We start from the raw sequence: 12,221 nt of genomic DNA, 5'->3' as shown, positions 1-12,221 counted from the left end.
GTCTTGTTGAGGCTGTTTGTAATATCCCACACTTGAAAACTTAGTCTTGTGTGTTTATGTATCTTGTTTGCAGGATGTAAAGCTGGCTTAGGGAATGGGTGAAAACCCTACCTGCCTTCTATTTTCTGTACTTAGTTCACAGGCCACCCCTTATCTGATAGAGCTTTTCAGACGTGAAGTATGACTTATTTTTTCCTCTGTAGTTTTGCACAAGGATCCAAGACAGGTGTATCTCTGTCTACTGGAAATTGGTCGCATCGTATCGAGGTATGAACTCCGTGTAGTTTTCTAACTAGAAGTTAAAAATTGCTTTCTGTTAAGCATATAAAGTTTTAGTGTTGGGTTACATACCGTATTTTGCAAATTGAAGTCTTTTAATACAATGAAAATAGATTCTGTTTTGGTTCAGAGAGTAATTAACAGCTCTGCTGTTATGGCCTACCTATGCTAAGGATACTCTTGAAAAATTTCCCATCATTGCTAATACCTGCCTGAATGCTTTCTAGTGAGGTTCAGTTCCACACTGCTGCTTAATACAGGCTATGTCTGAATGTCACAATCAAGCACATAGATAGCAATAAGATATCTACATTTGTAAGGAGGGGAGATCATGAATGGAGACCTAAGTGGCCTCAAAAACAGAATTTAACTCTTGTTCTTAAAACTTTAAATTTGAAAAATGCCTCAACTGTTGCAGTCATGTCATACCTTTGAAAACCTCTAAGTCTTCTCAGTCTCCTGTTTTCCACTGGGAATAAGAACAACTTTCTTAACATTGCCTCATAACTTAAATTGTTCCGATCTGGTGAAAACTTTACTATCTTCTGCTGTAGCCTCTCTGAGACCATCTTTCCCCCACTGTGGTACATTCACTGGGGATGTGTACCTGCTACTTAAACGGAACCCAGACAACAGCAAAATGATTCTAAGCAATTTAAAGCATGTCTGAGAGAAATTCTAACCTTAATGCTATTATTTGACTTATTAGATAATTAATCCTCTGACTGACCAGACTTTTCTTATATGAGCTGTTTTTTTTTTCTCTGTTCAGTTATTCAGCACTTTGCATGTATTTTCTTCATTGGCTCCTTTGTATTTGTTTAGTTTCATAAGGTCTCCTCTTACCCCATTATCATCTTTGTATTTGTGTTCAGGTATGGAGTTGAACCTCCTGTGTTAGTAAAACTGGAGAATGAAATTGAGTTAGAAGAGACATTGTTAATGACCTCTGGGCCAGTAACATCTCTCAGCACCCCAAAGTCATGTTGCCACCATGGGGAACTGCATGAAGCAGTAAGTAATTGCACATATTTTGTGCGGTGTAGGCTTTGAATTACTCCAGCTCCTAATTTTGCATATGTGCTATTTAGATCATTAAATGCAAGGAATTTCTATGTAGCATATATGTACCTTCTTGCATTGAAAGGGCAAGGATAGGCCTCTGCCAATGGACATGTTCTAAATGTACACAGTGAATCCTTTTTATCTATAAGTAGTAGTATTAAACGGGTGCATGACAAACACTTCAGCAAAGGGAAAGCTTGTACTGAAATCTCTCCCTCCTGCTTTCCTGTACTGATGGAAGACAGGGAAACACTGGATGGGGAAAAAAACTACTGGATGTATAAGTCTTAACTGGTATTATTTAGTGGTATTTGGCCAAACTATTTAATATTAAAAGAATAGGCTTTTTAAAACATATGTTTCAAAAGAAAGGGTTTTTTTTTAATATGAAAACTTGCTAAAGAAACAAACCTGCTAAAATATCTTGGAGTAATGTGAGAACAAATTTCTGTAGTTGCACCCCTAAGGAAACAGACTTTCATCCAACTATCTTGGAGAATACTGGTGCTTTTGGACCAAATACAGAATCTTGACCAATTTGCTCATCTTATGAGACAGGTCAGACTGGGCCTACTAAAAACCATTTCAACAATTCAAGAGTGGCCCAGTCATCTGGTACAATTCCTTGAGACATAAAGTCTATCTTTATGAAGCTACCCTTACGACTGTTGACAAATGAATTGGGGTAAAGTAAAGAAAGGGAATTTAAATACGAAAAAGTTTGTTCTAATAAAATGAGAAATTAGAAGCACCAGATCTGAGCTATTCAAAAAATTAAAGTAATCTTGTGCGTGCGCATATGTTCTCGTGCGTGCACGTGTGCCTTTTTATGACCTTCTTTTATATTACATCTAGGAGTTTTATCTGTTCAGGCCATCTTGTAATGAGGGAAAGTTTTTTGACAGGGACATATTTAATCTTTTGCCATGGTTAAATGACCTATCAGTGGTTAATCCACAAAACAAAAAACACCACACACATGTAATCTTTTTTTGAAAAAACTCAATTTTCTAACAGATACTTTCCTTTTTAAAATCTAGGTTAAGCACATAGCAGAAGATCCTCCCTGTAGCTGTTCCCATAGATTTTCGATTGAGTACTTATCTGAAGGACGTTATAGATTGGGAGATAAAATACTCTTCATACGAGTAAGTGTGGTTCCTCAAAATGTTTCCTCACCTCATTTGTTAGCTTTGCCTCCATCCTATACGGCCTGTGGTCTGGGGTTTTTCACTTGGGTTCATATGTCTGTCCAGCACAACAGGAATGTACAATCTGCATGTGTTTTGTCTCACTGGATTCATCCCTGGACCATTGGCAGTGTCCCTCCAGTCTTCTTTCCCCTTGGAATCTCTTGCAGGTCTTTGGTAACCTCTGGTGACCTAGGAGCATAACAGGGAGGGAATAATGTTTAGACACATGAACACTGGAAATCAAGGACAGTAGATTGTTGTAATGTCCCATCAGAACGTCCATACACCCGTCTGTAGTAATGACAGTTTTATACCCTAGGGACCTCGGAAAGGGACCGGTATCCGAGGGTGGCCCATCAAAATACTCCTCTCGCCACCAGCTTGGTGGAATGGCCTCAACCTCCGCTTGGAGGCGGGGGTAATTGCTCTACAATGGGGGCAGACATTCACTCTATGAATAAAGCTATGAGAAGCAGAACTGGCAGGAACTTGAGTTTGGTCATAAGGAAAGTGTTGTTTTTTTGTTTTTGTTTTTAAACCTGGCTTAGAAACTGGTGTGTGGATAGACTGGGTGGGCATTACAACAACCTGCTATATTAGACAGTTGATAGAGTAGTGTGTGCGGCAGCCAGGAGACTTTGGAGTAGGGAGAAAGAGGCAGAAAACTTCTTTTTTCTTCTGACTATTAGAGGGTGGTTGGAGCTTCAAATATAATACTGTCTAGCCAGAGACTGAGCCAAAAGCATCTTGGTTGAACCTTCAGCACCTGCTCTCCAGCAGCTGTGAATCTGGGATTTGTGTCAGAACACTGCAGATATTTGGGTAGTGTCAGGGAGGGTGGGAAAGACCAAGAAAGAGAAAGATGACTTCCTGTCTGGCTAACAGGTTTAATCCTCTAGTCTGTAGATGTCTAGTACATTTCCTTCCCCCTCCCACCCCCCCAGTCCTGGCTGTTGGCACTCTGATCTGTATGAACTAATTCGAAAATATTAGTTTAACAAGGAAACAAGCACTGAAGTCATGAAATATTAGCTACACAGAAACTGATCACTATATATTTGTGTCTTCATGACTTTCATATTAAATTTGTATACAATTCTTACATTTCATAAAGAAATTCTCTAAAAGGGGATATCGTGATTTTTATACTGTAAATAATGACCCAAACATCATTGCCATGTAAATAGTGACAACCAGACAGAATCCCTTAAGTTTAAAGTATAGTGCCTTACTGAATTGTGTCTGCACTTCGGGTTTTGACTCTGAATAAAGGAAGATAAATGAATAGAATATTAATCCTTGAATGTTGACTATCAAACTTCTGGGCTATTGAGTAGTGTAGCTGATCTACCCCTTAACCTCACAAATTCTTATGCTATCCTAAATGTTGAAGGGGCATCATCAATGTGAAAACAACTTTTCTGTCTGAAAATGAGGTACCTATAGTTTGAAATGACACATACAGTTACTATAATGGAAAGAAGTAGGCAGGAACAATTTTCCTTTATTATTTCAGTTTACTGTGTACATGTTACAGACCTGCCTAGTAGCTACCCCCAGTTCGTTTTAAATGGATCCAGCCTTCCAAGCCAGCTGGGTCTGAGCAGAGTCCATTCACTGTTTTCTAGCTCTGGGCCTGTAAGGCAGATGCTTGGGTGCAGACTCCCTGTCCGACACTCTTCCTTGCAGTTTAACTCTGCTGTCCATCTGCCCTAGGCTCCGAAACCAGGGCTGTTACCTCCCAATCTGCCCTAGTTGCTTATGCATGCACCCCCAGCGTTTAACTTTGCCATAGGTGCTCTGGTTATACTTTAACTCCTTAGGGACCAAGTGGCAGGTAAAGCAAGGAACACAGGTATTTCTTAACCTCGGTAATCCTTACTCTCAAAACATACAAGAGTTACAGATCTTTGGGAAAAATAACAAGCCTATACGCCCTCTCCCCTGAGTGTATGTTCACCCATCTCATGAGTCCTAAGCCAGTCAGTATGTCAAGTGGACATACTGCCCTCCTGCCATCTGGCAATGGTTGGTCAGTGAGAGAGAGGAAGCCTTGAGCAGATCCTACTCTTAAATAAAGCTTCTGTCTCCTCTGTCAGGTGACCAACTGATCAGCTTCAGAACCACAGTTGGGTGATTAACTGGGATGGTGCAGCACCCCGGAGCCAAAACTGGGAAAGCCAGTTTCCTTCTGCCTAGCCACACTCTGTAGCAAAACCGTTGTTCTAAAGTTGGACGCCTTTGGTTGGAAAGCAATCACAGTTGATTCTAAAGTTGGTTTCTCCATGGAGGTGTTGGGCATTACAGTAAGCTGCCTTGCATCTGTCTTTGACCGCTCTAGGCAGTTCCAGTTACATACCGAAAGGATAGGTCACGTTCTTTGAAAGTCACAATTTGATAGAAAGGTGGGTGAGGTAATATCTTGTACTGGAAGGAAATGTTTTTGGGTTGCTGTGGCGGGGAAAACACCACAGCAGCTCCAACACTGTAGCATTTAATTTCAGAAAGGGGAACTACACACAAAGGAAGAAGTTAGTTACACAGACATTAAAAGGTACAGCGCCAAAAGTGAAATCCCTGCAAGCTGCATGGAAACTTTTTAAAGGCACCATAATAGAGGCTCAACTTAAATGTATACTCCAAATTAAAAAACATAGTAAGAGACTGCCCCCATTAGCTAAACAACAAAGTAAAAGAAGCAGTGAGAGGCAAAAAGGCATCCTTTAACAAGTAGAAGTTAAATCCTAGTGAGGAAAATAGAAAGGAACATAAATTCTAGCAAGTGAAGTATAAAAATATAATTAGGAAGGCCAAAAAAGCATTTGAAGAACAACTAGCCAAAGACTCAAAAAGTAATAGCAAAATTTTTTCTAAGTATATCAGAAGCAGGAAGCCTGCTAAACAACCAGTGGGGCCACTGGACGATCGAGATGCTAAAGGAGCACTCAAGGAAGATAAGGCCATTACGGAGAAACTAAATGAATTCTTTGCATTGGTCTTCACAGCTGAGGATGTGAGGGAGATTCCCAAATCTGAGCCATTCTTTTTAGATGACAAATCTGAGGAACCGTCCCAGATTACGGAGTCATTAGAGGTGGTTTTGGCACAAATTTGATTAACTATACAGAAATAAATCACCAGACCAGATGTTCTTCACCCAAGAGTTCTGAAGAAACTCTAATATGAAATTGCTGAATTACTAACTGTGGTAACCTATCATTTAAATCACCTTCTGTACCAGATGACTGGAGGATAGCAAATATGACGCCAATTTTTAAAAAAGGCTCCAAAGGTGATCCCGGCAATTACAGGCCGGTAAGCCTAACTTCGGTACCGGGCAAACTGGTTGAAACTATAGTAAAGAACAGAATTATCAGACACATAGATGAACAGAATATGTTGGGGAAGAATCAACACACCTTTTTGTAAAGGGAAATCATGCCTCACCAATCCATTAGAATTCTTTGAAGATGTCAACAAGCATGTGGACAAGGGTGATCCAGTGGATCTAGTGTACTTAGATTTTCAGAAAGCCTTTGATAAGGTCCCTCACCAAAGGCTTTTAAGCAAAGTAAGCTGTCATGGGATAAGAGGGAAGGTCCTTTCATGGAACAGTAACTGGTTAAAAGATAGAAACAAAGGGTAGAAATAAATGGTCAGTTTTCAGAATGTAGAGAGGTAAATAGTGGTGTCTCCCAGGGGTCTGTACTGCGACCAGTCCTATTCAACATATTAATAAATGATCTGGAAAAAGGGGTAAACAGTGAGGTGCCAAAATTTGCAGATAATACAAAACTACTCAAGATAGTTAAGTCCCAGGCAGAACTGTAAAGAGTTACAAAGGAATCTCATAAAACCTGGTGACTGGGCAACAAAATGACAGATGAAATTCAATATCAATAAATGCAAAGTAATGCACATTGGAAAACATAACGCCACTATTACATATAAAATGATTTGGTCTAAATTAGCTGTTACCACTCACGAAAGAGATCTTGGAGTCATTGTGAATAGTTCTCTGAAAACATCCACTCAATGTGCAGCAGCAGTCAAAAAAGCTAACAGAATGTTGGGAATCATAAGAAAGGGATAGATAATAAGACAAACTATCATTGCCTCTATAAAGCCATGGTACACCCACATTTTGAATACTGCGTGCAGACGTGGTCACCCCATCTCAAAAAGGGTACTGTATATTGGAATTGAAAAGGTACAGAAAAGGGCAACAAAAATGATTAGGGGTATGGATTAGCTTCTATATGAGGCAAGATTAATAAGACTGGGACTTTGCAGCTTGGAAAAGAGATAACTAAGGGAGGATATGATTGAGGCCTATAAAATCTCTGGTTGGGAAGACAATAAATAAGGAAGTGTTATGTACTCCTTCTCATAACACAAGAACTAGGGGTCACCAAATGAAATTAATAGGCAGCAGGTTTAAAGCAAACAAAAGGAAGTATTCCTTCACTCAGTGGAACTGTGGAACTCCTTGCCAGAGGATGTTGTGAAGGCTAGGACTATAACAGGGTTCAAAAAAGATTAGCCAAGATGGGCAGGGATGGTGTCCCTAGCCTGTGTTTGCCAGAAACTGGGATTGGGCAGCAGGGGATGGACCACTTAGTAATTGCCTGTTCTGTTCATTGCCGCTGGGGCATCTGGCATTGGCCGCTGTCGAAAGACAGGATACTGGGCTAGATGGACCTTTGGTCTGCCCCAGTATGGCCGTTCTTATGACCAACTTCTGCTGGTGAGACTGACGAGCTTTTGAGCTACACAGAGCTGTTCTTCAGGTCTGGGAAAGGTAACCTGGCACTGACATGGCTATAGCAACATTGCATACAACAATTTGATACAAACATAAACCAATCTGTCACATTACACTTATTATTTTATTACACTATAATTCCAGTTATCTGAATTCCCTTTTTCTGAAAACCCTACTTATCCAAATCCAGTATGTCCCCTCTCCAGAGCCCTGTGTTAGTTTAATAACTTTTTTTTTATCCTAATCCAGTTATCTGAAAGTTTCAGGTGTCCCCCAGGCCATTTGGATAAATGGGAATGTACTGTATTTGTATTTCCATAACACCTAGTAGCCCATAGACACTTAGTTGCCCCTGCATATTCAGTCAGTGTCTCAGTTGCTGGAAAAAACCTTATTAATGTCAAGAGGGGAGCAGAAAAACCCTGAAATCCTTTCCTTAAAAAAAAAAGGGGGGGGGAGGGGGAATTTAAAATAAGGGGAAATTCAGGCTATTATTTAAAGGCTGCTATTCAGGAAATTCAGGCTATTATTTAGAAATAGGATACATTAAAGTTGCTAGTGTCTTTCACTTCCTGTGTTACATTTGGTAATAAATTGTGTACTAAAGTAGATATGATTTTAGAGTTCTGCCATTCTCAGATGCTGCATGGAAAACATGTGATGGTACGTGTTGGTGGAGGCTGGGACACTCTTCAAGGTTTTCTTCTCAAATATGATCCATGTCGAGTGCTGCAATTTGCAACTCTGGAGCAAAAAATCCTGGCATTCCAGAAAGGTGGCCCCAATGAAGACACCCCTGATTCATCATCTAGAACTCTGCAGCCTCCTTTCATGAATCCCATATCGGCTATTAATATGTTTCAGAAACAAAATTCAAAACCAGCCACTCCTGTTTCAGTTCTAAAAGCTGCTCAGGTGGCCAGTGGTAAGCAGGCATTATCTAAACGTCCACAGTCACCTGCCCTGTCGTCCCCAAAAGCAGCAACCAAGTCCATATCAGCTCGTTCCAAGTTACAAGGATCTCCAGCAAAGGGTGCCCAGTCTCCTTTCAGATCCTTAACAGGTGCTTCAAAGAAACTGGATTCTTCTGCACGCAACTTACCATCTTCTGTTATTTCAAAACTTGCACAACCTGTAAACAAAAGTTCTTCACCTGCATTATTAAATACTGCTCCTGATTGTTCAGGGCCACTGTGCAAACGCATCTGGTCCCCTGATATTCCTAACATCAAAATTCCACCATCCCAGAATTCTCCAGCAGCAATTTTACATCCTACCCTCTCTTGCTCTACAAGTCAGCTTTCAGAATTACCTGGGACAAGAGAGATGACTGCTTCGAAACAAAAATATGCTCCTTCTAAATGCAAAACTGTATCTAACTCTACCACCAAACTTAATTCTGTTGCTTCAAAATCCTCATCAAAATCTGCGAGGCCACCTAACGCAAATCTGCCTGTTGTTTCTAAGCCTTCACATTCTTATCAGTCTCTTGCAAAAATAGCAAAACCTGCTTCCAAATGTAACAATGAAGCATTGGGAATAGGGTCCCGGCCTCCCAGAATAGTGCCACAAACAGGATCTGGCCCAGGGAGGAATCTCAGAACCACTCCTGTCTTAAAACAGCCAGGTTCTGCATCTTCGTTTGCAGCTGGTAAAACATCACAGTTAATGCCTCCACTGGCATCTCCAAGCAAGAGCGTAGCTTCAGCTGCTAATAAACGACCTGCAGTAAAGTGTTTACAGGGGCAAGATAGCAGTATAAGCCCACAGATAGGATCCAGTTTATCAAAACATCCTGAGCGCACTCCATTATCTGTTGTACGACTTCCCCAAACTTCAGCCAAAGCACAAACGACAAAAAAGACAGCACAGCCTTCCACAACAAATCTCTCCTCAATCAAAACCTCCCAAAAGAGCGATGAAATCCTGGCTTCAACAGCCAAGAAACCCCTCTCAAAAGGAAAGACTACAACTGCATATGGCAAGGGGACGCCTCGTGTATTAAAAGATCCTATTTTGAAGGCTAAACAAGATGATCACTATTTTGTTATGACTGGCAGTAAGAAACCCAGAAAGTAAGCAGAAATATGGTGCTTTCCATTTAAATAGCACTACACTAATCACACTTTTATGTCTCAGACATGTATGAGACCTAAGTGTGTTTTTTTTTTTCTATAAGGATTTACTAAATACTCTGTCCATACTTTGTAGTTAAATACCATTCCACTTTTATTACATATGAAAAGTAACTTTACTTGCTATTCACCATAGCGCAGTACAGATAGAGTACACCAGTTTGTTGATACCATGATGATTTAAGGCTGTTTTGGTTTTGGAGAGGAGGACTGTTGCTGCTTTCCTTAAATGGATTTTAGCTTCTTCTAGATATTTCTCCAAAGTAGGATCCAGATGATGATTCAGAACGCTCTGGTACATAGGTGTCAAGTACCTGCTGTTGCTAGTTACATTACATATACTGTACGTGTATAATATCACTAAAAGCCAACTTATTTGAAAATAAAGATAACAGGATTAACACTTTCATTTGGATGGGCAGTTGATACGGATTCTACGAATTAGGACTCTAGGCCAAGATTTTCAAATGGCTGGTGATTTTTTGGGTGCACACTGTGAGATGCCTTAAAGTGGCCTGGTATTTCAGAAGGTGCTAAGCATCCAAACTCTGAAAATCTGGCTGCTTTAAGGTATCTCAAGTTGGGCACAAGTCTCTTTTGAAAATCTTGGCTTTGGCACTCATCTTTTTAGTGCCTTAGCATGTTGAGTCTCAGTAACACTCTCACACTGAATGTCATGGCTGAATGTCACACTGTTGTTTTTTATTATTATGACAAGATACATTTTTTTAAAAATGAAAGAGGATGGTGCTGTTGACAGTTTTATTAAATTGCCATTGTTGTTTTTAAAGTGTCTCTTCCCCCTGAGCTACGTCTTCTGTTTAAATCTGCTATAATAACTCTACCTGGTCATTCCTTTTTGGAGTTAAGTAACCGTTTCCCAAAGTGCTAACAGGGCTACATTCACCCTCTTCAGAGGGCTGCATGAGGCTTCTTACATAACACTTAAGCCCTCAAAATAGGGTTTAAGAAGTACTAGTATGGTGCCTCAGCCTGGTGCTAACCTTTGCACAAGGGTGAAATTCTCCCTGAATGAATGAAAAACTATGGTCACTTGCACTAATTACCACCTCTGGGTCAGTGTTATCTGAAGTCAGGATATTTTACAAGTTTAAAGAACGGCAATGCAAGCACTTAAAAGGAATCTTATGTCTTACATTTCATAAATGAAATATGACTGTGTGACTTACAAACTGAGAGAATATTTTTCTCCTCCTAAAGAATTTACCTATGGGCCAATGATAAGGATACATGATAGTCTGAATTTTTTATTCTCAGAACTGGAGTTAGAGCTGTTTATAAACTAATCATGTTTTTTAATTGGCAGTGGCAGCCTCATAGATCTGTCATTATCAGCACCTTGTTAATTCTCCGTTATTTATGACTGTATTTAAAGTGTGCATACATACTGTAGAGTACCGGTTAGTCTGTTGAAAGTGGATGTTGTGTAAACAAGCTACTAGCTAATACTTTGGAATATTAAATACACCAACCTTCATATCTGAGACAGCAAGTCTCTAAAAAGCTTGTTTTTAGCTACAAAATTGTCTGTTTTGAAAAAAGTCTGTTGCTAAAGTGCTTTACCTACACAGTGGTGAGTTTGGCCCAGTGTATTTGTAAGTGGGAAAACTCTAGTGACTGCAGTGGAATTAATCTCATGCTAGTAATGAATTTGGACTGTTGACTCATACACTGAAAAATTCTCTTCTCAGTGAGAGAGCTGCTTAAGAGTAGACTTCCAAATATCCTGTAGTTAAGATTCAGTACATCCTCTTGGGTAGACTAAGGGCAGAACTCTTGGGTTTCTTCTTTATGAACTATTTATGTTTTTAAAGTTTTTTAATTGCTATGAAATACTATCTAAGTACATACTAATTCTATCATACTTTGAAATATGTCATCATGGTTTAAAAGAAGAGGAAATTGGATGATTTCATCTTTGACTTGTAAAATTTAATGTATTAAATGAGAGAATCACAAAGTAAAGCTTGAGTATCAAGCATAAACTTCTGAGCTGGGAAAGTGTGGCACTGCAGGGGATAAAAATGTGCCTTATATCTGAAATCAGTGCAATAAGCTATTAAACGGTTAAGCAATGCACATTAAGTTCCACTTTTGCATTTACAGAGATCAACCTGAGCATTGTGCTAAACAAAATGTAATAGTTATAAAATGTTGACCTAGGTTCAATCTTTAACACCAGTTGCATAACTTGACTAAGGCTTACATCCTGTAACTTGGCATGGAGTGAATCCAAAAAGGATAGCAGTAGTCAAATTTAACAAAACAGCTCTTGTCATTCTGAAGGCCTCTAACAGGAAATCTATAAGTTTTTTGCAATGTTTACACTGGCAAAAGATATGTCTAATCTCCTGCTTGTACCAAATTTTTGTGAAAGAAGTTGAAGCAAATCCCTGAATTTTTGACCTCTTTTCTGTACTAACACCAGTTACTTTAAATAAACTCTTTTGTTTTTTTAGTCAGTGATTGATTTAAAATGTACAAACTTGTTTTGCATTTTGGTGTATACAATATTGCACTTCTATAGATGTGGTGTTAAAGTTTTTTATGTTATAGCACAAAACATGAAGAAAATTCTCTGTGTTGAGCCAATATTAAGATACAAAGGTCTGTGCCCAATTAATTGCTTCGGACCAGATTCCGAAATTTTAATTCCATCAGCTCATTTCAGTGAGGCTATTTGCAGAGAAAGGCATTACTCAGGATCAGATCTTTAAGCTGTGAATAGCCAGACTAAGACTAGTCACAAATCTTTTTGAACTT

General features: G+C 39.4%; 1 protein-coding gene across 2 annotated transcripts in view; it reads left to right on the top strand.

Moving 5' to 3' along the window:
* GAS2L3 (growth arrest specific 2 like 3) overlaps nt 1-11,919 on the top strand; it is a 33,332-nt gene extending 21,413 nt beyond the window's left edge. For both annotated transcript variants that reach the window (XM_074941822.1, XM_074941821.1), the window contains 4 exons: nt 204-267; nt 1,155-1,293; nt 2,385-2,492; nt 7,942-11,919. In XM_074941822.1, the coding sequence (XP_074797923.1) occupies nt 204-267; nt 1,155-1,293; nt 2,385-2,492; nt 7,942-9,381 (1,751 nt within the window). In that variant the 3' untranslated portion in view covers nt 9,382-11,919. The remainder of the gene's footprint in view (nt 1-203; nt 268-1,154; nt 1,294-2,384; nt 2,493-7,941) is intronic.
* The last annotated feature ends 302 nt before the right edge of the window (nt 11,920-12,221 follow it).

The sequence above is a fragment of the Natator depressus genome, chromosome 1 (assembly GCF_965152275.1).
Source record: "Natator depressus isolate rNatDep1 chromosome 1, rNatDep2.hap1, whole genome shotgun sequence".
Classification (NCBI taxonomy): domain Eukaryota; kingdom Metazoa; phylum Chordata; order Testudines; family Cheloniidae; genus Natator; species Natator depressus.
This window is presented reverse-complemented; position numbering and strand designations above follow the sequence as displayed.